Genomic DNA, 27,485 nt, shown 5'->3' with positions numbered 1-27,485 from the left:
CTACAGGAGCCGGAGGTGGTACTACAGGAGACAGCGGTGGTACTACAGGAGACAGAGGTGGTCCTACAGGAGACAGAGGTGGTCCTACAGGAGACAGAGGTGGTGCTACAGGAGACAGAGGTGGTGCTACAGGAGACAGAGGTGGTACTACAGGAGACAGAGGTGGTACTACAGGAGACAGAGGTGGTACTACAGGAGACAGAGGTGGTACTACAGGAGACAGAGGTGGTACTACAGGATACAGAGGTAGTACTACAGGAGACAGAGGTGGTGCTACAGGAGCCAGAGGTGGTACTACAGGAGACAGAGGTGGTGCTACAGGAGACAGAGGTGGTACTACAGGAGACAGCGGTGGTACTACAGGAGACAGAGGTGGTGCTACAGGAGACAGAGGTGGTACTACAGGAGACAGAGGTGGTGCTACAGGAGACAGAGGTGGTGCTACAGGAGACAGAGGTGGTACTACAGGAGACAGAGGTGGTACTACAGGAGCCAGAGGTGGTGCTACAGGAGCCAGAGGTGGTGCTACAGGAGACAGAGGTGGTACTACAGGAGCCAGAGGTGGTGCTACAGGAGCCAGAGGTGGTACTACAGGAGACAGAGGTGGTACTACAGGAGACAGAGGTGGTACTACAGGAGACAGAGGTGGTACTACAGGAGACAGAGGTGGTACTACAGGAGACAGAGGTGGTACTACAGGAGACAGAGGTGGTACTACAGGAGACAGAGGTGGTACTACAGGAGACAGAGGTGGTACTACAGGAGACAGAGGTGGTACTACAGGAGACAGAGGTGGTACTACAGGAGCCAGAGGTGGTGCTACAGGAGACAGAGGTGGTCCTACAGGAGCCAGAGGTGGTGCTACAGGAGACAGAGGTGGTGCTACAGGAGACAGAGGTGGTGCTACAGGAGACAGAGGTGGTGCTACAGGAGCCAGAGGTAGTACTACAGGAGACAGAGGTGGTGCTACAGGAGCCAGAGGTGGTACTACAGGAGACAGAGGTGGTACTACAGGAGACAGAGGTGGTGCTACAGGAGACAGAGGTGGTACTACAGGAGACAGAGGTGGTGCTACAGGAGACAGAGGTGGTGCTACAGGAGACAGAGGTGGTGCTACAGGAGCCAGAGGTGGTGCTACAGGAGACAGAGGTGGTGCTACAGGAGACAGAGGTGGTACTACAGGAGACAGAGGTGGTGCTACAGGAGACAGAGGTGGTACTACAGGAGACAGAGGTGGTACTACAGGAGCCAGAGGTGGTACTACAGGAGACAGAGGTGGTGCTACAGGAGACAGAGGTGGTCCTACAGGAGCCAGAGGTGGTGCTACAGGAGCCAGAGGTGGTGCTACAGGAGCCAGAGGTGGTACTACAGGAGACAGAGGTGGTACTACAGGAGCCAGAGGTGGTACTACAGGAGCCAGAGGTGGTGCTACAGGAGACAGAGGTGGTCCTACAGGAGCCAGAGGTGGTACTACAGGAGACAGAGGTGGTACTACAGGAGACAGAGGTGGTGCTACAGGAGACAGAGGTGGTACTACAGGAGACAGAGGTGGTGCTACAGGAGACAGAGGTGGTGCTACAGGAGACAGAGGTGGTGCTACAGGAGCCAGAGGTGGTGCTACAGGAGACAGAGGTGGTGCTACAGGAGACAGAGGTGGTACTACAGGAGACAGAGGTGGTGCTACAGGAGCCAGAGGTGGTACTACAGGAGACAGAGGTGGTGCTACAGGAGACAGAGGTGGACCTACAGGAGCCAGAGGTGGTGCTACAGGAGCCAGAGGTGGTGCAACAGGAGCCAGAGGTGGTGCTACAGGAGACAGAGGTGGTACTACAGGAGACAGAGGTGGTACTACAGGAGCCAGAGGTGGTACTACAGGAGACAGAGGTGGTGCTACAGGAGCCAGAGGTGGTGCTACAGGAGCCAGAGGTGGTGCTACAGGAGCCAGAGGTGGTAGTACAGGAGCCAGAGGTGGTGCTACAGGAGCCAGAGGTGGTAGTACAGGAGCCAGAGGTGGTGCTACAGGAGCCAGAGGTGGTGCTACAGGAGCCAGAGGTGGTACTACAGGAGCCAGAGGTGGTGCTACAGGAGCCAGAGGTGGTGCTACAGGAGCCAGAGGTGGTACTACAGGAGCCAGAGGTGGTGCTACAGGAGCCGGAGGTGGTACTACAGGAGCCGGAGGTGGTACTACAGGAGCCAGAGGTGGTGCTACAGGAGCCAGAGGTGGTACTACAGGAGCCAGAGGTGGTACTACAGGAGCCAGAGGTGGTACTACAGGAGCCAGAGGTGGTACTACAGGAGACAGAGGTGGTGCTACAGGAGCCAGAGGTGGTGCTACAGGAGACAGAGGTGGTGCCCCATATGATTGAGCCCCATATGCAGCCTTTAAATTTCACTTGTGCGGATCTTCAGAGGTCCAATTTGAATCCAGGCCAAAAACCATGGAGATGAACTAAACAAGTGCAAGAAACAAACATTAGAAAACATCCACTGTGTCATGTCATTTGTTCCTCTTCCTGTCAGATCTCTGCCAGACCACAGAAACAAGAGCAGCAGACAAATTTCATCATTATGATCTCCGCCATCACAGAGGGGCAGAAACAAACAGATGGCCTCAAATTTATTTTAAAAATGTATCTAGGCAAGTCAGTTAAGAACAAATTATTATATTCAATGACGGCCTAGGAACAGTCGGTTAACTGTCTTGTTCAGGGGCAGAATGACAGATTTTTACCTTGTCAACTCTCGGATTCGATCTTGGAACCTATCGGTTACTAGTCCAACGCGCTAACAACTAGGCTACCTGCCGCCCCAACGGAGAAAAAAAGGTTGCTGCTGAAAGCGGAGAGTGAGGTACAGAAGATGGAGAAGAAATTGGAGGACGAGGTCACTGGGATGGAGCTCACATTGCAGGGTGAAGAACCTGGGAGGTTGCTTCAGGTGACTTTACACCTTGTTTCAACAAATTTGCCAACTCTAGCACAAAAGGCATGTCAAAAGTGGACGTTGCCTTAACCCTCATGAAGGCTACAATTGGAAACATGTTATTGTTCCATGACAACAAAGCAGTTCTAGGATCAACTTCTATTGTCCTCCAAGAGTGGCTAAATATCCTCCTGTTTTCAGGATTACAATGCCCTGCAGAAAGGCTCAGTTGATGCATCTCCATACTGTGTCAGTCTGGACCCAGAGAAGAGACTTGTTCAGGCAGGAGAACTCAGAGAGATGCTCCACATGGAGGTGGACAGGATCTGGAAGGGTCAGTACATTAATTTAATAAGTACCGTGTAATTAGACTATTTACAGTAATGCAGGAAGAGAAACTGCAGCTATTCATTTAAACATCATTGTGTTCCATGACTATTTATTCTATCCACAGACCAAGGTTCTGCCGTTAGGACAGCTTTACGTGTAGATCCTACAGCTTTACGTGTAGATCCTACAGCTTTACGTGTAGATCCTACAGCTTTACGTGTAGATCCTACAGCTTTACGTGTAGATCCTACAGCTTTACGTGTAGATCCTACAGCTTTAGGTGTTCACTGTCAACACTGAAACAATGTAAGTATATTGATTCTGATTAGATTTTAACATGATGTTATATTCACTTTGTGCAAGTCTCTGGTATTGAGCAATACTTCCATGTAGTCTAACGGTTCAGTACTAGACAAACACAATACCTGATATCAGAGCCTATTGTGTACAGTTGACACACAACGCTAATCAAACGGTTGGATTAGGTTACACTCCACAATAGGATCTCGCACAACAGTTATGGCTTTAATAGCTGGGTGCTCAATCGTATCTGACACTGACCTCAAATTAAATCCCAAATTCAAGAACATTCGGAAACTGCGACACTCAAAATAGTAAAACATTTTTTTTTACCTTAAAGGCCTTAACTAATTATTATTTTTTATTTCCGGTCGGGCAGGCAGACCCATTTGTTACGCCTTCATCAGAGCATCAAAAGATGTGCCAAAACCATTGTATATACAATTTTATATGCAGTTGCCTAGCTGATAAATACAATTGCCTCACCTGTGTGAGGGCGGTACATAGTGGTAATAAAACATTAGTGAACTAATGATTGTTACAGTATACATCAAATATATCTACAAATACACAGATCAGCAGAATAAACTAGATACAAAGCATTTACATATCATAATGACATGAAGAACATTTGAGAAAATGGTGGTGCATTTATTTACTTCCTATTGAAAAGTACAGCCTACAAAAATAGATGTTTTGGGGAATAAAAAAATAGACATCTAGATAGAAAGATTGTGATTGAATGTAGGAAATTATACATATTGTGAGAGTTAAGGGACTAGAAAGATGGTAGGACAGCACCCTCCTCAGGGGATAGGTACTCAGTGTAAAGCCAATTCGTACTGTCACGCCCTGACCTTAGAGATCCTTTTGATCTCTATTTTGGTTTGGTCAGGGCGTGAGTTGGGGTGGGCATTCTATGTTTTGTGTTCTATGTTTTTTATTTCTGTGTGTTTGGCCGGGTGTGGTTCTCAATCAGAGTCAGCTGTCTATCGTTGTCTCTGATTGAGAACTATACTTAGGTAGCTTTTTCCCACCTGTTTTTTGTGGGTAGTTGTTTTCTGTCTTTGTGTCTGTACCAGACAGGACTGTTTCGTTTCATTCTCTTTGTTATTTTGTTTAGTGTTCTGTTTTAATAAATTAATATGAACACTTACCACGCTGCGCTTTCGTCCGATGATTCCTCATCTTCAGACGACGAACGTTACAAAACTACCCACCACCAACGGACCAAGCAGCGTGGTATGGAGGAGCAGAGGGTTCAGGACTCCTTGACTTGGGAGGAGATATTGGACGGTAGGGGACCCTGGAGACAGGCTGGGGAATATTGCCGCCCGAAAGAAGAACTGGAGGCAGCGAAAGCTGAGAGGCGGCGATATGAGGCAAGGCAGCGCAGCAGGCACGAGAGGCAGCCCCAAAACATTTTTGGGGTCGGGCACACGGGGAGTTTGGCGGAGTCAGGCGATAGACCTGAGCCAACTCCCCGTGCTTACCGGAAGCAGCGTGGTACTGGTCAGGCACCGTGTTATGCGGACGGTGTCTCCAGTGCGCGCTCATAGCCCGGAGTGCTATATGCCAGCCCCCGCAAGTGCCATGTGAGAGTGGGCATCCAGCCAGGGCGGATTGTGCCAGCTCAGCGTGTTTGGTCTCCGGTGCGCCATTTCAGCCCAGGGTATCCTGCGCCGGTTCTGCGTACTGTGTCTCCAGGACGCTGGGAGGGTGCTATTTGTCCTATGCCTGCGCTCCGCCCGTGCCGGGCGAAGTGGGAATTGAGCCTAATGGAGAGGTGCGAGCGGTAAGCACCAGATTTCCAGTGCTCCCCCACAGCCCGGTTCGACCTGTGCCTGCACTCTGGAGGGGCCAGGCTAAAGTGGGCATTCAGCCTGGAGGAGTGGTGCCAAGGCTGCGCACCAGGGCTCCAGTGCTCCCCCACAGCCCGGTTTATCCGGTGCCTCCTCTATGCACCAGGCCTCCTGTAGGTCTCTCCAGCCTGGTGGGCCCTGTGGCAGCCCCACGCACCAGGCTGTCTCTGCATCTCCTCCCTCCAGAGTCTCCCTCCTGTCCGGAGCTGCCAGAGTCTCCCTCCTGTCCCGAGCTGCCAGAGTCTCCCTCCTGTCCGGAGCTGCCAGAGTCTCCCTCCTGTCCGGAGCTGCCAGAGTCTCCCTCCTGTCCGGAGCTGCCAGAGTCTCCCTCCTGTCCGGAGCTGCCAGAGTCTCCCTCCTGTCCGGAGCTGCCAGAGTCTCCCTCCTGTCCGGAGCTGCCAGAGCCGCCCTCCTGTCCGGAGCTGCCAGAGTCGCCCTCCTGTCTGGGGCCCGCTGCGAGGGTCCCCAGTCCGGGGTCGGCGGCGAGGGTCTCCGCTCCAGAGGCGCCACATAAGTGGGCCAAGCCTAAGGTGGAGCGGGGTCCACGTCCCGCACCAGAGCCACCACCGCGGATAGATACCCACCCAGACCCTCCCCTATAGGTTTTTGTTTTGCGGCCGGAGTCCGCACCTTTGGGGGGGGGGGGGGGGGGGGGGGGTACTGTCACGCCCTGACCTTAGAGATCCTTTTTATGTCTCTATTTTGGTTTGGTCAGGGTGTGAGTTGGGTTGGGCATTCTATGTTTTGTGTTCTATGTTTTTTGTTTCTATGTGTTTGGCCAGGTGTGGTTCTCAATCAGAGTCAGCTGTCTATCGTTGTCTCTGATTGAGAATCATACTTAGGTAGCTTTTTCCCACCTGTGTTTTGTGGGTAGTTGTTTTCTGTCTTTGTGTCTATACCAGACAGGACTGTTTCGTTTCATTCTCTTTGTTATTTTGTTTAGTGTTCTGTTTTAATAAATTAATATGAACACTTCCATGCTGCGCTTTGGTCCGATGATTCCTCATCTTCAGACGACGAATGTTACAAGTACACACCTGGGCCCACTAACTGCTTTGTGTCTTCCTCTATATAGGTGTGCCAGAAGAGGAGCTGGGGGAGGATTGGGAGTAGAGACGGGGACCTATGAGGACGTTGGAGTTTCCTACCTCAGAGAAATTATATTTTACTGGGACACCTTGTCTCTCTGTTAACCAAGGTAGGCTACAGGTAGAGAGAAGTGTTCCTCCTGTTACTGTTATGTTTAGACGATAGTCTTTATTACATGAATTTTTTTATTTTACCTTTATTTAACTAGGCAAGTCAGTTAAGAACAAATTATATTTTTCAATGATGGAACAGTATAAAGACAGGAGAAGCCGTTTGTTGTTTTGCTTTCACTTATTGGCTACAGCCTTTTGGTCAACGGCTTAGTTTGTTTATTTGTTTTGTTACGCTGGTGTTTCAGCGTTGGACGTTACCTTGTACTGGAGTTATTTTGTTGGGTGAAAGAACCTGTTGAGTAAACAATCACAAGAAAAGGAATCACAACCCCTGGTCTGTTCATTGTGTGCCTCACAACTGTGTTAGTGTGTTTGGAACAAGCTAATTCGTTCTCAACTGGTGGAGAATGCAGGTACCTAGAGGCACAACCACAACCCTTCCCCTTTCCGGTGGCTGTGATTTATTATTTAAATGTATCTTTCGAGAAGCCCACTACACACGCTGATAGGTATGAGCGAAGAATTGCTACGTCAGCTAACGGCCTGCGCCATCGCCCAACAGGAGACCTTAGACCTCGTCAGGTCCGAAGTAGCAGACCACCCGTCTCCCAGGGACCGTAGGATGCCCAACGTCAAAGAGATGATTCCACGTCTTACGGAGGACGACGATGTGGAGGCCTATCTTCTGGCCTGCGAACGAACGACGCAGAGAGAGAGATGACCTCCGGATGACTGGACGGGCCTCTTGGCTCCCCTGATCACAGGCAAAGCCCAGGCGGTGTACTATGACATTGAGGAAGGGGTTGCTATTTATTACGCACGTCTGAAGCCAGAGATTCAGTCCCGCTATCAGCTGAACCCCAGAGACCGGGCCCAAAGGTTTCATGACTGGAAGTCACCGAGGGGCCAGCTCTATCAGCTTCTTTGTCTGGTAAGGGGGTGGCTATGCTCCACAAACCACTGCCGAAATGTTAGAAACCCAAGTCAAAGTGTTTGAGGGAATTACCCATCACCATGCAGAGGTTAGTTGGTTACAGTTGACCACCTAGTCCAGTGCGTCGAGTTATACTTGTCTACTAAAAGCCTTGCTGACGTTAGCAGGGCCGAAAAGAACACTAGTGGAACGCCCCATGGCTAGCAGGAGGGTCGGCAAGGCCAGCACCTAGCCCCATAGTCAACTGTTAGTAAGGCCACGCCTCAGAGCCCTATACAATGATTCATGTGCAACACATATGGTCATATGGCTAGTCCCTGCCCCGGTGTAGACGTCCCTATGCCCACTGAATCATCAGCCACCACCGTGACCAGGTGGAATGTCCCACGCCACAGGTGTATTGACATGTGGAGCTGGCCCCGGCCTGGAGTGTGCCAGTGCGTGTTAGAGGGACGGACTGGGAGGCCTTCCTAGATTTGGGAAGCATGATATCTCTGGTACGGGAGGAGGTCCTGGCCAACACGCCACGTCTCGAGGCGGAAACAGCTGTATCTGAATTAATTATGGATCCCCATTAGCTGCTGCCATTAGCTGGGGTCCAGCAAAAATAAGGCAGTTTATACAATTTTAAAAACATTACTATACATTCACAGGTTTCACAACACACTGTCTGTCCTCAGGCCCCTACTCGACAAATACCGCATATCTACAGTACTAAATCCATGTGTACGTATGTGTATAGTGCGTATGTTATCGTGTGTGTATTTATGTCTGCATGTCAGTAATTTGTGTAAGTGCTGTGCTTGTTGAATGTCCTTCTCTATAAGCATGCTGACAGTTTGTCAATTTGTTTATTTAACATGTGATCCTCTCTAATCTTTACAGGAATGTGGTTCTGAATATATACAGCAACACCTCAACCATTGGCATTTCTATATTCTGTAAATGTTATAACCTTGTATTGCTACCACTGTAGTTCCATCTCCGACCCTACAGGCTACCAGAAGCACGCCGGGAGATGGTACGGAAAGAGGGGAGGGAGATGTTGAAGATGGGGGTCATCGAGCCATCCTCCAGCGACTGGTCCAGCCCTATCACCCTGGTGCTGAAACCCGATTGGTCTATTCGCTTCTGCAACGATTTCAGAGCCCTCAACGCCATCTCCAGGTTTGACGCCTACCCCATGCCTACCCCATCGACCTCATAAAGGGCTACTGGCAGATGCCTCTGGCCCCCGAAGACCATCACAAATCCGCCTTTGCCACTCCGGATGGATTATTTCAGTACGTTCACCTACCCTTTGGCTTGCACGGATTATCTGCCACCTTCGAGTGGATTATGGACACGCTGTTATGTCCTCATCAGGCCTTCGCCGCCTTTATTGATGACGTGTTAATACACAGTGAGGACTGGGAGGACCACCTCCGCCAGCTGCGCTCTGTGCTGGCCAGCCAACCCAAAGAAGTGCCAACTGGGACTGAACGTGGCTGAATACCTCGGCTACATTATCGGCAGCGGTCTGATCAAACCACAGGTGGAGAAGACTTTGAAGTGTCCGCCACATTGTTGAGAGCCCCCAGCTTTCCAGCAGCCCTTCACGGTCCACGCCTCCAGCACCGGCTTGGGGGCTGTTCTGTCCCAAGGGTACAGGCGGAGGAGCCCAAGAAGTGACTGGACATGTTTTTACATTTAACCTTTATTTAACTAGGCTAGCCAGTTAAGAACAAATTCGTATTTACAATGACGGCCTCCCCCGGCCAAACCCTGAAGTCACCCTATGGGACTCCCGATCACAGCCAGATCTGATGCAGCCTGGATTTGAACCAAGGACTGCAGTGATGCCTCTTGTACTGAAATGCAATGCCTCAGACCGCTGTGCCATTGGGACAACCCAGGTCACTCAAGAAATAGGACTCTTTAGCCAGCACATTTGGACAACCTGTGATTGCGAAGTTGCCACACAACTAAATATGCTACTGCAAAACATTTTTAAGCTTTTTTAAACTCTCACTCTACCTCAATATTTACTGACTGATTGATTCTACATTGAACAAAAATATAAACGCAACATGTAAAGTGTTGGTCCCATGTTTCATGAGCTGAAGTACAAGATCCCAGAAATGTTCTATACTGTTCTATACTGTACTATACTGTACATTGAAGAGGAGTGAGACAACATTCCACAGACCACAATAAACAGCCTGATCAACTCTATGTGAAGGAGATGTGTCGCGCTGCATGAGGCAAATGGTGATCACACCAGACTGGTGTTCTGATCCCCACCACTACTTTTTTGTTAAGGTATCTGTGATCAACAGATTCATATCTGTATTCTCAGTCATGTGAAATCCATAGATTAGGACCTAATGAATTTAGTTAAATTGACTGATATCCTTATATGAGCTGTAACTCAGTCAAATCTTTTAAATTGTTGCATTTATATTTTTGTTCAGTATATTAGTAATGTGAAAAGAGAAACAACAGAAATTGCCTCCATATAAACGTCAATATTCATTGCCAAAAGTCAAAGTATGCCTACCAAACAGTGTTCTTCAATAAAATGTGAGATAGGCCACTAGTCCTTGTTGAGAATCACTGTGCTATTGTGCTGCCTGTAGGGAAGAACCTAGGCAGTGTCCGTCTAAAACATCTGCACATGGGAGCAATGTGTCAGCAAAACATTAGGCCTTGGTTGATCTTCACAAACTACTTTTGGCTAAGTTCAATGGTGTCATTGTGATTCTTTTTATGTATTACTTGTAAAATATTTTCTTGAAAGAGTGTTACATGCTTATTTGTGCACTTTAAGAATGATTGTGTTCTAATATTGGTACTTTCTGCTGATCTCTGATGATTGTCTGTTGCACTCATATGTGACTCACGACCTGGATATTATGGTCAATCATTTAGTTTTCCTTTAAAGCTTATTTTTGATTGTCATCTCTAAACAGAATCTAATATCATTTGAAACGTAAATTACTTGCAACTTAAACTACTTGAAGTAGACCATTTTGTTTTAAATAAAGTTTATTGTGTCTGCTGGCAGGCAGTCTCAGGGTCAGGGCGGGCAGAATGGTCAACCCCAGAGAAGCTAGGAAACTGGAATGATCGAGAGACAGGAGTAGAGGGAAAAACGCTGGTAGGCTTGACGAAACAAAACAAACTGCCAACAGACAAACAGAGAACACAGGTGTAAATACACAGGGGATAATGGGGAAGATGGGTGACACCTGGAGGGGGGTGGAGACAATCACAAAGACAGGGGAAGCAGATCAGGGTGTGACAGTGCACTCCAATTAAAGGTGGGTTGGCTGGGTTAGGGAAAAATAAAATATAAAATATTTTTTTAAATACATATATTTACAGAAAAATATATGAGGGATTTGAAATGCTGCAGACAATTACACTGATGGAAGCTGCAATCTGCAATAATAAAGCTGATCTACCACATAAAAAAACAAAACAAAAATTAAATATACAAAAGACCTGTACAGCCTAGCTGTCTTCATTAGGGTTTACCTAGCCAGCACAGCCTAGCTGTCTTCATTATGGTTTACCTAGCCAGCACATCCTAGCTGTCTTCATTAGGGTTTACCTAGCCAGCAGAGCCAAGCTGTCTTCATTAGGGTTTACCTACTCAGCACAGCCTAGCTGTCTTCATTAGGGTTTACCTAGCCAGCAGAGCCAAGCTGTCTTCATTAGTGTATACCTAGCCAGCACAGCCTAGCTGTCTTCATTAGTGTATACCTAGCCAGCACAGCCTAGCTGTCTTCATTAGTGTATACCTAGTCAGCAGAGCCTAGCTGTCTTCATTAGGGTTTACCTAGCCAGCACAGCCTAGCTGTCTTCATTAGTGTATACCTAGTCAGCAGAGCCTAGCTGTCTTCATTAGGGTTTACCTAGCCAGCACAGCCTAGCTGTCTTCATTAGGGTTTACCTAGCCAGCAGAGCCAAGCTGTCTTCATTAGGGTTTACCTACTCAGCACAGCCTAGCTGTCTTCATTAGGGTTTACCTAGCCAGCACAGCCAAGCTGTCTTCATTAGGGTTTACCTAGCCAGCACATCCTAGCTGTCTTCATTAGGGTTTACCTAGCCAGCACAGCCAAGCTGTCTTCATTAGGGTTTACCTAGCCAGCACAGCCTAGCTGTCTTCATTAGGGTTTACCTAGCCAGCACAGCCAAGCTGTCTTCATTAGGGTTTACCTAGCCAGCACCTCACCTAACCAGGTGTGTGTTTCTTCTGCCTCCAGATTGCTATTGTTTGTTATCATTTTATAATCACGGTTACAACAGCAGCATTATAACTCCTGGACTCGGAACGTCTCATGAAAAGAAGGAGTGTCCACTCACTTCCTGTCTGGCGTGTAACTATTCTTTTTTTAGCTTGTGATGCGACAATTTTTAAGGTTATTCATTTCATCTCAAATTATTCTCTTGCATCGTGGAATGTCTACACTGGTGTTCATATTGTTGTTGTTTGGTAAGTCTCCTCTACCTCAATATTTGAATATCATTCATTGCTTTACGGAAGGAAAGGGTTTTAGCTCAACTAAAGAGAAAGTTGTCTACTCGTGGTTCCCTCAGGGCCATCGAATCACTGATTCATTCTCCCGGCTTGAACACACACATTCCACACACACTTTCACACAGAAACTCATGGCTCTGATAAATGAACGAATGAATCATAGATATGTGATAAAAAATGTAGTTGTGATTTGCATGTGGTTGTTAGCATGTGGTTGTGATTTACATATGTTTGTAGCATTGTTAGCATGTGGTTGTAGCATTGTAGCATGTCATAGCAAACCGTGAGGATGATAACAATATAGCAGTCTTACATGCATACTGGTGGAATGGAGGTTACAGTATATGTTGAAAGTCATACCTGCATTCAGAGATATGTAGAGAAACATGAGAGAAAACAAAGTGTTTATTGTAGAGTGAAGCCGACAACCGAACTTTAAGGCCTTGGTAGAACCTGGGTGAAGTAGGCCTTGTGGTGCTAACCAAACTTTAAGGCCTTGGTAGAACCTGGGTGAAGTAGGCCTTGTGGTGCTAATGTGAATTTCCTTTCTTTTTCGGCCTGCCTACTTCTCACTTAAAACATAGTTTGGCTGTTTAATAGACAATAATGAATGAAGATGATGAAGACATTCTAAATAAGTAAGAATTCTTTCCCCCCACGTCATTAGACCTCTCATGTTACTAGGAGACAAAACCACCGTCATTCATTTCCTGGAACTAATACATACGTTCAGATTAATTATTTCTGTTTATATGCAGAAAAAAAATCAGATGTTAGTATTATTTCACATCATTGAATGTTTTAAAAGAAATGAGGAACATGACCTCAGCTTTACCTTAAAGCTCTGTCATTATCGCCCATGCTGTCGCCCATGCTATCGCCCATGCTATCGCCCATGCTCTAGTTTAGTAGCTGTAAATGCAGACAGGCCTAGTTGACGTCTCTTCATGAATGGAGACATTATTACATTTACATTTGAGTCATTTAGCAGACACTGTTAGCCAGAGTGACTTGCAGGAGCAATTAGGTCTAAGTTCCTTGGTGAACGGCACATTGGCAGAGTTTTTGCCTCGTCTTCTGGCGATTGGCCCAATGCTCGTAACCGCTACGCTGTCGTGGTGTTGTTCATTCACTCAAAGATCTTTAATATCTCTCAATATACATACACTAGATATTCAGAGATATCTTTAACACGCTGTCCCTTTGCACATAGCTTGGTTCTTCTTTCTGTTTTGGGGGTCTAGGTCTGGTTACTGTAAAGCACACTGTGACAAATGATATTACAATGCAGAGATAATTACTCAACCAAACATGTCATCAGAGAAATCAGGGAGCAGAAATGGGTGATGTCATGCACCTTCCCATCGTCTTGGTAACCAAGTGCTAGAATTAAATGGTAACCATGTGCTGCCATATTAATGAACAACCCAGTTTCATATGTTAACCTTGTGCTTCCAGATAAATGAAAAACTCTGTTTCAAATGTTCTTTCACAGCTTTTGGAAGAGAATAGTTTCCTTAATTTTCCAGGAACATGTTTATTTTGGGGCGTGTTCTTTGTTTGTGTGCGCTGTGCTTTCTTAAGCTATTTCAATCACCTCCTCTTCCTGTCAGTAAGCTCATTAGCACATCATTTAGTTTCTCCAGTGAAGCCTGCCGTCACAATAGCATTGTGACTTTTAGTATGGGCCACTGTAGTTTGAATAACAGGAAGGACAATAAACTATCAGGCTCCATGTGGACCTGTGCTTGAAAACCAGTGCTAACATTAAGGCAAAGTGACAATTCATTAATATTTTACACCACAATCTAATTGAGCCATGCATAGACTTTCTTAAACGCCATCCACACACATTCACAAACACAGTAACATTGGTTTATTTTCTCTGTTGAATTCTGAGTTTAGTTTGTAACTTTGACATATTGGTCTGTTTCAGCACCAGCTGCATCTGAGTTGGAAGTCCCTGGGATTATAGGAGAGTCTGTTCTCCTGTCCTGTGACCTGAATTCATCCACGGCCATCGACCCATCAAGACTCCGGTTCCATTGGCAAGATAAGTCCGAAAAAGTGTTGTACTCGTTCAACAAAGGAGAAGAGAATCGACATCAGGATAACCTTTACACAAACAGAACTAAAGCCTTTGGGTCTGAGATGAGTTCTGGGAATATCTCTATCAAACTCAGCCAAGTCACACTTGAAGACAAGCAGAACATCTACTGGGCTTTCGCTACACTGTTTGGCAAGAATGATAAGCATATCCGCGTGTGTCACACTACCCTACATGTGGCAGGTATGGTTGAGTTAATAACATAGGAGGCTGCTGAGAGGAGGACTGGAATAGCGTCAACCACATGGGAACCATGTATTGGATGTGTTTGATACCATTCCATGTCCACTTGTGTGAATTATTCACAGCACTAATTCTGTCATTGTAGGAAATCATCAAACGTTATTATGGCACATTTCTAACATCTTCTTCTCTTTGCTTTGTTCACTTTCAGCACGGTTCCCGTCACCCAGTGTGACTGTGAACAAGACAAATATGAATGCCACGTGTTCAACCCAGGGGGGATACCCACAGCCAGTCGTCACATGGACCATCCAGGACGTCCTATTGGCTCAGAACCGCACTCTGGACCCGTGGGAAGTACAGACCAAAAGACAACCTGATCCTGAAAGTGGACTGTACACCGTTTGGAGCCAAGTGAATATAAGAGAAAATCAGACGGTGACCTGCCATATCTTCAACCCCGTTCTGAGAGAGACTGTGAGCAACACAACCATCGTCAGCTCCAATCAGAGCATTAACACAGACCCTACAGGTGCATGTGATAGGACGTAACACCACCACTCACTGCCTAATATTCATTAACTGAAAACTTAATTACTCATCTTGTCTTTTCCCCACAGGTGAAGTTCAGGAACGCTTTTCTCCCGGAATTATTGGAGGCATTATAACAATATGTTTTGTGATTTGCCTCGTGGGGATATTTATTGCATACAAAAAATGTAAGTTACAATTTCCTATGTTTTATTTCCTGTAATGAAATCAGATTCAGTACTTTATAAAGTTGTCTCAGTCTGTAATTACCCTGTCAGTGACACATCTAAAGATGTTATCTCCATTTACATTCAAATACTATATTAGTGTCTAGTATGTGAAAATCAGCTGGCCCTATGTACATTTCTTTCTGTATTTAGATGGACTGCAGTGTATTGTTAATTATGACTAAAACACTGAACTCTGTTGATCTGGTTAATTACGAATATAACACTGATCCATGTTGATCTAGGTTGTGGAGCCACAGGAGACGGAGGTGGTACCTCAGGAGCCAGAGGTGGTGCAACAGGGCCAACGGATTTTCCACAGGAGCCAGAGGTGGTACTACAGGAGGTGATGAGGAGCAGAGCATTCTAATGGGTATCACAACAAGCCAGCCTTAGTATAGTAGTGTTGATCAAGTTGATGGAGCCACAGTTACCAACGCTAACGGCGCTACAGCAAAAAAACACAGCTGATGGTGTAACAGAACCAGTGCGTGACATTGTAAACATGAAACTGGACAACAGTAGTTTTGAGACAGGTCTGATCCTGAGTTGGACGCAGACTGATGAGGTTATGTAAAGAGGAAAGTCTGAAGCTACAGTAAACGATGCTATACAGGAACCAGGTGTAGGCCGGCACCAGACGATCTAGAGGCAGACTGACATTTCTTTATATACGGGTCCATAAATTGGACATGTCAGTGTACTGTATCCCAACGGAATCTACCTCTTCTATTGGAAGTATTTGCATGTTTTTTCTAATATTTTCAGATTAATAGCCAGCAATTAGAAAAGCGTTAGAACGTCTACAGTAGAATGTTGTAAATAATGTGTCTGGAAATGTTCTACTGTAGAAGTTCTAAATCATGGGAGTATTTAAAAAAAAATACATTACAATATTAAACTACTTCTGTTTTCAAATATAAAATATCCAAATATTTCCTTACAAATGTCTTTGAAAATAATTGAAAGACCCTACAGTAAATAGTATTTTAAACCATGTCTGAACCTGAAAAATAAGTGAAAGACCCCAAATAGTATTTTAAATATAGTCTGATATTCAGTGGACAAACCTGCCTAGTGGGAACCAAGACATCTGATGTTGAAAATGCATTTTTGTTTTATATTTGACTTGAATTTATGAAGAACACTGAAGTTAATTGTTTTACCTAAAATCGGCCAGTAAGTGAGACCTGAACCTATAACCATCCACTTCATTCTCTCTGTATGTCTTTGTGTAACAAGTTACTGTAGAGGTTCTGAAGCTTGTACCATGACCAAGGACTAGATTCAATCCGGACCGAAATGGAGCCCATATATACAGCATTTACCGTGAATGCATTCTCTGCAAATGCAGGAATGTTAGCTTTTAATTTTCACTAGTGCGGATCTTCAGTGGTCCAGACTGAATCCAGGCCTAAAACCATGTAAACCTCAACACACTGGTACAGATGTGTACTCTCAGACTGACTTAGAGGAGACATTTTCACTCTGCCAAACAGACCTCACTGTGTTCAACATTAGGGACAGCTGCTACAGATCTGTAACCCAGATTTAGATTACATTTTGATTTTGTCTTTAATAAATATTGTTGTGAATATTCAAAAAGGTTCATGTATTATATTTATTTCAATGTCAAACTTTTTATTCTGGTGTTTTCCTATACAGTAGGTGTATTGAAATTTGACCATTCTATATTCGTATTATTTTGGGAAATTGTTTTTGAAACTCATTCGAAGAAATGTCCTAGATGTGTCCTAGATGTGTCCTAAATGTATCCTAGATGTGTCCTAAATGTCCTTGATATGTTGAAAAAAACGGTTTCCAGGGCCTGGTAAATATTTCACTGATATGTTGAAAGAGTCTGGGCAACACCCTATTACCAAACCCACACATCCTGTACGTATCACGACTCAGGATGTCACCCAGATGCAGACACAGGAGGGGGATAGTACAGTTCTCAGATCATTTATTGAAAACACGGGGTAAAGGGCAGGTCGTGGACAGGCAGGGTTTGTGAGCAGGTCAGAGTCAGGCAGGTACAGGACGACAGGCAGGGGTTTGTGAGCAGGTCAGAGTCAGGCAGGTACAGGACGACAGGCAGGGGTTTGTGATCAGGTCAGAGTCAGGCAGGTACAGGACGACAGGCAGGGGTTTGTGATCAGGTCAGAGTCAGGCAGGTACAGGACGACAGGCAGGGGTTTGTGAGCAGGTCAGAGTCAGGCAGGTACAGGACGACAGGCAGGGGTTTGTGATCAGGTCAGAGTCAGGCAGGTACAGGACGACAGGCAGGGGTTTGTGAGCAGGTCAGAGTCAGGCAGGTACAGGACGACAGGCAGGGGTTTGTGATCAGGTCAGAGTCAGGCAGGTACAGGACGACAGGCAGTGGTTTGTGATCAGGTCAGAGTCAGGCAGGTACAGGACGACAGGCAGGGGTTTGTGATCAGGTCAGAGTCAGGCAGGTACAGGACGACAGGCAGGGGTTTGTGATCAGGTCAGAGTCAGGCAGGTACAGGACGACAGGCAGGGGTTTGTGATCAGGTCAGAGTCAGGCAGGTACAGGACGACAGGCAGGGGTTTGTGATCAGGTCAGAGTCAGGCAGGTACAGGACGACAGGCAGGGTTTGTGATCAGGTCAGAGTCAGGCAGGTACAGGACGACAGGCAGGGTTTGTGATCAGGTCAGAGTCAGGCAGGTACAGGACGACAGGCAGGATCGGGTGTCAGGGCAGGAAGAGGTTCATAATTATAAACTATAATCAAACTGTTGAAGTGGGTTACACTCCACAAAAATTCTGTCTTGAATAGCTGGGTGCTCGGTAGTATATGACAATCACTTCAAATGAAATCCCAAATTCCAGAAACTGGGAAACGGCGACACTCATAATAGTTCAAATAAAAATGTTTAAAACGCCATTATCAGAAAGTCGTTTTCTCATTTCACCTTTTTGTTTGTTTGTTTGTTTGTTTCGGCAGTTACACCTTCATCAGAGCATCAAAAGATGTTCCAAAATTATTGTATATACATTTTTGTATGCAGTTCCGTAGGTGATTAATATAATTGCCTCACCTGTGTGAGGGTGGTACATAGTGGTAATAAAACATTAGTTTTACATTAGTTACAGTATACATCAAATATATCTACAAATACACAGATCAGCAGAATAAACTAGATGCATAGCATGTAGGTACCATGATGACATGTAGGACATTTGCTAAAATTGTGGTGCATTTAGTTACTTCCTATTGCACAGTAAAGCCTACAAAAAAATATGATTTTGGGGAATAAAACAACAACATCTGGATAGAAAGATTGTGACTGAATGTAGGAATTTATACATTTGTATAAGCATTGAAAATACAGTGCAGCTATATAATCTATAAAAAAAGATTCAATACAGTGCCCTCTGCTGGTAGTTTAGTGTATTTCTTCCATCCTACTTGTACAGCACCCCTGGAACAAACATCGACAGATTCTTGATTTTTTTTTAACCAGTATTCGAACCAGCAACCTTTCGGCCGAACACTCTGACCTCGAGGCTACCTGCCCCCCCCCCCCCCCCCCCAATGTGAACTGTTGAAATGGTGAAGTATAATCACTTTAGAGTTCTGGGTTACCTAGGTTACATACTGCTGTGGTATTACACCTTGGTTACCATGACTTCCAAACTGGTGCATATTCTTTCCTCTGTATTGAAATACAAGTCAACAGAATGGAAACACTGAATTATAATAAGGGATACAACGTTATTTTGAAAGAAGGTGATTCCATCTCATCATGCTTAGTCTTGTATAAAAATACCCAGTTGACCATGTTAACACCCTATTAACACAACACACTATTAACACCCTATTAACACAACACCCTATTAACACAACACCCTATTAACACAACACCCTATTAACACAACACCCTATTAACACCCTATTAACACAACACCCTATTAACACCCTATTAACACAACACACTATTAACACAACACACTATTAACACCCTATTAACACAACACCCTATTAACACCCTATTAACACAACACCCTATTAACACAACACCCTATTAACACAACACCCTATTAACACCCTATTAACACAACACACTATTAACACCCTATTAACACAACACCCTATTAACACAACACCCTATTAACACAACACCCTATTAACACCCTATTAACACAACACACTATTAACACCCTATTAACACAACACACTATTAACACAACACCCTATTAACACAACACCCTATTAACACCCTATTAACACAACACCCTATTAACACACCACCCTATTAACACACTATTAACACCCTATTAACACAACACCCTATTAACACAACACCCTATTAACACAACACCCTATTAGCACAACACCCTATTAACACAACACCCTATTAACACAACACCCTATTAGCACAACACCCTATTAACACAACACCCTATTAACACCCTATTAACACCCTATTAACACAACTCCCTATTAACACAACACCCTATTAACACAACACCCTATTAACACAACACCCTATTAGCACAACACCCTATTAACACACTATTAACACAACACACTATTAACACCCTATTAACACCCTATTAACACAACACACTATTAACACAACACCCTATTAACACAACACCCTATTAACACCCTATTAACACAACACACTATTAACACAACACCCTATTAACACAACACCCTATTAACACCCTATTAACACATTATTAACACAACACCCTATTAACACCCTATTAACACAACACCCTATTAACACAACACCCTATTAACACAACACCTTATTAACACAACGCCCTATTAACACAACACCCTATTAACACCCTATTAACACCCTATTAACACAACACCCTATTAACACAACGCCCTATTAACACAACACACTATTAACACCCTATTAACACAACACACTATTAACACAACACCCTATTAACACAACACACTATTAACACAACACCCTATTAACACAACACACTATTAACACCCTATTAACACAACACCCTATTAACACAACACACTATTAACACCCTATTAACACAACACCCTATTAACACACCACCCTATTAACACAACACACTATTAACACCCTATTAACACAACACCCTATTAACACAACACCCTATTAACACAACGCCCTATTAACACAACGCCCTATTAACACACCACCCTATTAACACAACACCCTATTAACACAACACCCTATTAACACAACACCCTATTAACACAACACCCTATTAACACCCTATTAACACCCTATTAGCACAACACCCTATTAACACAACACCCTATTAACACAACACCCTATTAACACCCTATTAACACAACACCCTATTAACACAACACCCTATTAACATAACACCCTATTAACACCCTATTAACACAACGCCCTATTAACACAACACCCTATTAACACCCTATTAACACACTATTAACACAACACCCTATTAACACCCTATTAACACAACACCCTATTAACACAACACCCTATTAACACACCACCCTATTAACACAACACCCTATTAACACAACACACTATTAACACCCTATTAACACAACACCCTATTAACACAACACCCTATTAACACAACACCCTATTAACACAACACACTATTAACACCCTATTAACACAACACCCTATTAACACAACACCCTATTAACACAACACCCTATTAACACAACACACTATTAACACCCTATTAGCACAACACCCTATTAACACAACACCCTATTAACACCCTATTAACACAACACCCTATTAACACAACACCCTATTAACACAACACCCTATTAACACCCTATTAACACCCTATTAACACAACGCCCTATTAACACAACACCCTATTAACACCCTATTAACACAACGCCCTATTAACACAACACCCTATTAACACCCTATTAACACAACGCCCTATTAACACAACACCCTATTAACACCCTATTAACACAACGCCCTATTAACACAACACCCTATTAACACAACACCCTATTAACACAACACCCTATTAACACAACACACTATTAACACCCTATTAACACAACACCCTATTAACACACCACCCTATTAACACAACACCCTATTAACACCCTATTAACACAACACCCTATTAACACAACACCCTATTAACACCCTATTAACACAACACCCTATTAACACCCTATTAACACAACACCCTATTAACACAACACCCTATTAACACAACACCCTATTAACACCCTATTAACACACTATTAACACAACACACTATTAACACAACACACTATTAACACCCTATTAACACAACACCCTATTAACACCCTATTAACACAACACCCTATTAACACAACACCCTATTAACACAACACCCTATTAACACCCTATTAACACAACACCCTATTAACACCCTATTAACACAACACCCTATTAACACAACACCCTATTAACACAACACCCTATTAACACAACACCCTATTAACACAACACCCTATTAACACCCTATTAACACCCTATTAGCACAACACCCTATTAACACAACACCCTATTAACACAACACCCTATTAGCACAACACCCTATTAACACAACACCCTATTAGCACAACACCCTATTAACACCCTATTAACACCCTATTAACACCCTATTAACACCCTATTAACACAACACCCTATTAACACAACACCCTATTAACACAACGCCCTATTAACACAACACCCTATTAACACACCACCCTATTAACACACTATTAACACACCACCCTATTAACACACCACCCTATTAACACAACACCCTATTAACACACCTTATGTTGGTGATTTCCTCTAGTTTGCCTGTTAACGGTTTCTGTTGTATGATTATCTTACTGACTTAATCATTGTGAATCATTTATCAATTAAAGAGTAAACTATTTATGGGACCTTTATTGTGTGAACACCATGTGACTTTTATTTTGATATGCTATTCTGGAGGTTGGGAGAAGAGCAGAGGTTATTGGGTAATGGTGGTCAGTCTAAGGATTGGAGTGTTTTGCCTGTCCCTAAGTTGTAGTATTCGGTGATTAAACATTCAAGTCTTGTAATACCGAGTCGCATTGTCTCTGGTCATCCTTCATGCTATCTGTCGAACACTATCAAGCCTAGGCAGGGCATGGAGCTGAACATGTCGTTCCTGCCTCTGGTTATTCATGTCCAAGTCACTTGATCACGATGAGAACACAGAACTAGACGTGAGATCATACCCTGAGTGTACAAAACATTAGGAACACCTGCTCTTTCCACGACAGACTGATCATTGGAATCCAGGTGAAAGCTATGATCCCTTGTTGATGTCACTTAGGTCAGTGTAGGTGAGGTGGACGAGACAGGTTAAAAAACTGTTAAACCCCTAAGGTCGATGTCCGTGCCCTCGAGGAGATCTAAGTAGAATGATAAAAAAATCCCCCAAAAATCTGTCCTTTTTTGCATCTCTATTATGACCCCTCTACGGAAAGATGTGACTCTCACAAACACGATGGTGTTCTCTGTTTTCCCCCGACAAGTGTCTTGGAACTCGACTTGATTCTGTACAGCCGATCTGCCAACTTCTGTCTGGAGCGTCCGAACAGTTTGGGCTACACACTAATACCCCTTCTGTCTGGAGCGTCCGAACAGTTTGGGCTACACACTAATACCCCTTCTGTCTGGAGCGTCCGAACAGTTTGGGCTACACACTAATACCCCTTCTGTCTGGAGCGTCCGAAGAGTTTGGGCTACACACTAATACCCCTTCTGTCTGGAGCGTCCGAACAGTTTGGGCTACACACTAATACCCCTTCTGTCTGGAGCGTCCGAACTGTTTGGGCTACACACTAATACCCCTTCTGTCTGGAGCGTCCGAACAGTTTGGCCTACACACTAATACCCCTTCTGTCTGGAGCGTCCGAACAGTTTGGGCTACACACTAATACCCCTTCTGTCTGGAGCGTCCGAACTGTTTGGGCTACACACTAATACCCCTTCTGTCTGGAGCGTCCGAACAGTTTGGGCTACACACTAATACCCCTTCTGTCTGGAGCGTCCGAACAGTTTGGCCTACACACTAATACCCCTTCTGTCTGGAGCGTCCGAACAGTTTGGGCTACACACTAATACCCCTTCTGTCTGGAGCGTCCGAACAGTTTGGGCTACACACTAATACCCCTTCTGTCTGGAGCGTCCGAACAGTTTGGGCTACACACTAATACCCCTTCTGTCTGGAGCGTCCGAACAGTTTGGCCTACACACTAATACCCCTTCTGTCTGGAGCGTCCGAACAGTTTGGGCTACACACTAATACCCCTTCTGTCTGGAGCGTCCGAACAGTTTGGGCTACACACTAATACCCCTTCTGTCTGGAGCGTCCGAACAGTTTGGGCTACACACTAATACCCCTTCTGTCTGGAGCGTCCGAACAGTTTGGGCTACACACTAATACCCCTTCTGTCTGGAGCGTCCGAACAGTTTGGGGCTACACACTAATACCCCTTCTGTCTGGAGCATCCGAACAGTTTGGGCTACACACTAATACCCCTTCTGTCTGGAGCGTCCGAACAGTTTGGGCTACACACTAATACCCCTTCTGTCTGGAGCGTCCGAACTGTTTGGGCTACACACTAATACCCCTCTGTAGAAAGGTGAGACTCTCAGGAACACGTACATGTCGGTTGTTTTGCTTTAGGATGCTCACAGGCCTCACAAGACTCGACTGAAGGTTGAAAGTATTTATGGAAGTTTATATAGAGACTGTTTATTGCCAAAAATGTAAAATAAAAATCCTGATGGAGACACTTCAGAACAAACTTTATTTAGATTTTTTTTGGGGCGGGGGACTATCTGTTATTCAATGTGTTTCTATTGGCTAATAGCAGTTAGGACTATCTGTTGTTCAATGTGTTTCTATTGGCTAATAGCAGTAAGGACTATCTGTTATTCAATGTGTTTCTATTGGCTAATAGCAGTCAGGACTATCTGTTATTCAATGTGTTTCTATTGGCTAATAGCAGTCAGGACTATCTGTTATTCAATGTGTTTCTATTGGCTAATAGCAGTGAGGACTATCTGTTGTTCCATGTGTTTCTATTGGCTAATAGCAGTCAGGACTATCTGTTATTCAATGTGTTTCTATTGGCTAATAGCAGTCAGGACTATCTGTTGTTCAATGTGTTTCTATTGGCTAATAGCAGTAAGGACTATCTGTTATTCAATGTGTTTCTATTGGCTAATAGCAGTCAGGACTATCTGTTATTCAATGTGTTTCTATTGGCTAATAGCAGTCAGGACTATCTGTTATTCAATGTGTTTCTATTGGCTAATAGCAGTAAGGACTATCTGTTGTTCCATGTGTTTCTATTGGCTAATAGCAGTCAGGACTATCTGTTATTCAATGTGTTTCTATTGGCTAATAGCAGTAAGGACTATCTGTTATTCAATGTGTTTCTATTGGCTAATAGCAGTAAGGACTATCTGTTATTCAATGTGTTTCTATTGGCTAATAGCAGTCGGGACTATCTGTTGTTCCATGTGTTTCTATTGGCTAATAGCAGTCAGGACTATCTGTTGTTCCATGTGTTTCTATTGGCTAATAGCAGTAAGGACTATCTGTTATTCAATGTGTTTCTATTGGCTAATAGCAGTCAGGACTATCTGTTATTCAATGTGTTTCTATTGGCTAATAGCAGTCAGGACTGTCTGTTATTCAATGTGTTTCTATTGGCTAATAGCAGTCAGGACTATCTGTTGTTCCATGTGTTTCTATTGGCTAATAGCAGTAAGGACTATCTGTTATTCAATGTGTTTCTATTGGCTAATAGCAGTCAGGACTATCTGTTATTCAATGTGTTTCTATTGGCTAATAGCAGTAAGGACTATCTGTTATTCAATGTGTTTCTATTGGCTAATAGCAGTCAGGACTATCTGTTATTCAATGTGTTTCTATTGGCTAATAGCAGTCAGGACTATCTGTTATTCAATGTGTTTCTATTGGCTAATAGCAGTCAGGACTATCTGTTATTCAATGTGTTTCTATTGGCTAATAGCAGTCAGGACTATCTGTTATTCAATGTGTTTCTATTGGCTAATAGCAGTCAGGACTATCTGTTGTTCCATGTGTTTCTATTGGCTAATAGCAATCAGGACTATCTGTTGTTCCATGTGTTTCTATTGGCTAATAGCAGTCAGGACTATCTGTTATTCAATGTGTTTCTATTGGCTAATAGCAGTCAGGACTATCTGTTATTCAATGTGTTTCTATTGGCTAATTGCAGTCAGGACTATCTGTTATTCAATGTGTTTCTATTGGCTAATAGCAGTCAGGACTATCTGTTGTTCCATGTGTTTCTATTGGCTAATAGCAGTCAGGACTATCTGTTATTCAATGTGTTTCTATTGGCTAATAGCAGTCGGGACTATCTGTTGTTCAATGTGTTTCTATTGGCTAATAGCAGTAAGGACTATCTGTTATTCAATGTGTTTCTATTGGCTAATAGCAGTCAGGACTATCTGTTATTCAATGTGTTTCTATTGGCTAATAGCAGTAAGGACTATCTGTTATTCAATGTGTTTCTATTGGCTAATAGCAGTAAGGACTATCTGTTGTTCCATGTGTTTCTATTGGCTAATAGCAGTCAGGACTATCTGTTATTCAATGTGTTTCTATTGGCTAATAGCAGTCAGGACTATCTGTTATTCAATGTGTTTCTATTGGCTAATAGCAGTCAGGACTATCTGTTATTCAATGTGTTTCTATTGGCTAATAGCAGTCAGGACTATCTGTTATTCAATGTGTTTCTATTGGCTAATAGCAGTAAGGTCTATCTGTTGTTCCATGTAGTGAATGTGTTATTCGAAGCACTTGTATGAGCTAATAGCAGTAAGGCCAAATACACATTTTCATCACCTCATTGTTTTACTGTATCTAGTTTTGAATACTTCAAGTGGTCTTAAAATCCTAAAATCATGTACCTAAATGATCCTTGGTATGACCTTCTAAAACAATTCCATATAGCTTAGTGGAACCCTACCAGCTTAGACAGGTCTTAGACTCTTCCGGGTTGAAGAAGGACTTTTAAGCCTTGAGACAATTGAGACATGGATTGTGTATGTGTGCCATTCAGAGTATAAATGGGCAAGACAAAATATTTAAATGCCTTTGAATGAAGTATGGTAGTAGGTGCCGGGCGTACCGGTTTGAGTGTGTCAAGAACTACAACGCTGCTGGATTTGTCACGCTCAACAGATTCCTGTGTGTATCAAGAATGATTCCATCCAAAGGACATCCAGCCATCTTGACACAACCGTGGGAAGCATTGGAGTCAATATGCTCCACCATCCCTGTGAAACGTTATCGACACCTTGGAGAGTCCATTCCCCGAAGAATTTAGGCTGTTCTGAGGGCAAAAGTGGGTGCAACTCAATATGAGGAAGGTGTTCCTAATGTTTTGTACACTCAGTGTAGATTAGAACAGTGGCCAAAGATTACCTGTGGGTACATCTTTGGCCAAACACTGTAAAAGGGGCATATTGGAGACAAGAGAAGTGCAGCTGCCCTGTGTATCAGAGAGTGTTTAGTAAGGATTCATACTGGCCATGGGGGATTTGGTAGAGAACGTTAAAATAGATGATTCACACCATGACCCAGAGGAAGAAGCTGTCTTCAAAATCATGGTTAGGGTTTGTTAAGAGTTACATGATATATTGTTCGAGGCTCCGTCAGACATGAAGTGACTGGAAATGAAACACAATACTACTCAAGTTACATTCACTACTACTGAATGTACATTCGGCTCCTAAGTAGCGTAGCAGTCTAAGTCACTGCATCTCAGTGCAAGAGGCATCACTATAGACACCCTGGTTCGATTCCTGGCTGTATCACAACCAACCGTGATTGGGGGTCCCATAGGGCGATGCACAATTGGACCAGAGTTGTCCGGGTTTGGCCGTTGTTGGCTGTCATTGTAAATAAGAATATGTTCTTAACTGACTTGCCTAGTTAAATAAAGGTAATACAAAAATAAAACACTTTATTTGAGTATTAGGTGTGCAAGTGACATTAACTGTTATGTCAATGTGTCATAAAACCTGTCATACTTGTTTCTAATACGCCTTATCACATTCAGTAACATAGTTTGACATATGAGATGTAATATTATGACACTGCTATGAGGCTGTTGGTGTCCATTTAATCAAAAGTCCATTCCACTCAATAGATTCTCATGGATAAATTAAACATCCTATTTAACAGACAGGAACTGAAATGGACTTGACGCTATCTCTGCTTCATGGTCTCTGAGTCACAGACTGGTGAGAACAGACTTCAGGGCAATTTGTTTCACTACGCTATTTCATTATTGACTTCACTCATCTTTGACCGC

At 44.0% G+C, this 27,485-nt stretch overlaps 1 protein-coding gene across 8 annotated transcripts; it reads left to right on the top strand.

Moving 5' to 3' along the window:
• Positions 1-2,253: 2,253 nt before the first annotated feature.
• Positions 2,254-16,774, top strand: LOC120037813 (butyrophilin-like protein 10). 8 transcript variants are annotated; one of them, XM_038983775.1, is made up of 8 exons: positions 2,254-2,937; positions 3,124-3,256; positions 3,377-3,558; positions 6,490-6,612; positions 14,012-14,365; positions 14,577-14,897; positions 14,986-15,084; positions 15,369-16,774. In XM_038983775.1, the coding sequence occupies exons 4-8, from the start codon at positions 6,540-6,542 to the stop codon at positions 15,491-15,493; spliced, it is 972 nt and encodes a 323-aa protein (XP_038839703.1). In that variant the 5' UTR covers positions 2,254-2,937; positions 3,124-3,256; positions 3,377-3,558; positions 6,490-6,539; the 3' UTR covers positions 15,494-16,774. The 8 variants fall into 8 exon arrangements, 3 of the variants coding, with proteins under 3 accessions (XP_038839703.1, XP_038839702.1, XP_038839704.1); XM_038983774.1 differs by lacking the exon at positions 3,377-3,558 and having other exon boundaries at positions 15,369-16,773; XR_005474881.1 differs by lacking the exons at positions 3,377-3,558; positions 14,012-14,365; positions 14,577-14,897; positions 14,986-15,084; positions 15,369-16,774 and adding exons at positions 7,179-7,547; positions 8,547-9,688.
• Positions 16,775-27,485: the final 10,711 nt, after the last annotated feature.

Source organism: Salvelinus namaycush, unplaced genomic scaffold (genome assembly GCF_016432855.1).
Source record: "Salvelinus namaycush isolate Seneca unplaced genomic scaffold, SaNama_1.0 Scaffold189, whole genome shotgun sequence".
NCBI classification, from domain to species: Eukaryota; Metazoa; Chordata; class Actinopteri; order Salmoniformes; family Salmonidae; genus Salvelinus; species Salvelinus namaycush.
The sequence above is the reverse complement of the archived record's forward strand: the minus strand, read 5'-3'. Positions and strand labels throughout refer to the sequence as shown.

Bases quoted from the DNA above. Each gene is read 5' to 3' on its own strand.
- LOC120037813 (XM_038983775.1), top strand. From the start codon at position 6,540: ATGAGGACGTTGGAGTTTCCTACCTCAGAGAAATTATATTTTACTGGG. The intron at 14,366-14,576 runs GTATGGTTGAGT...GTTCACTTTCAG, and splicing joins CACTACCCTACATGTGGCAG to CACGGTTCCCGTCACCCAGT. The intron at 15,085-15,368 runs GTAAGTTACAAT...ATGTTGATCTAG, and splicing joins ATTTATTGCATACAAAAAAT to GTTGTGGAGCCACAGGAGAC.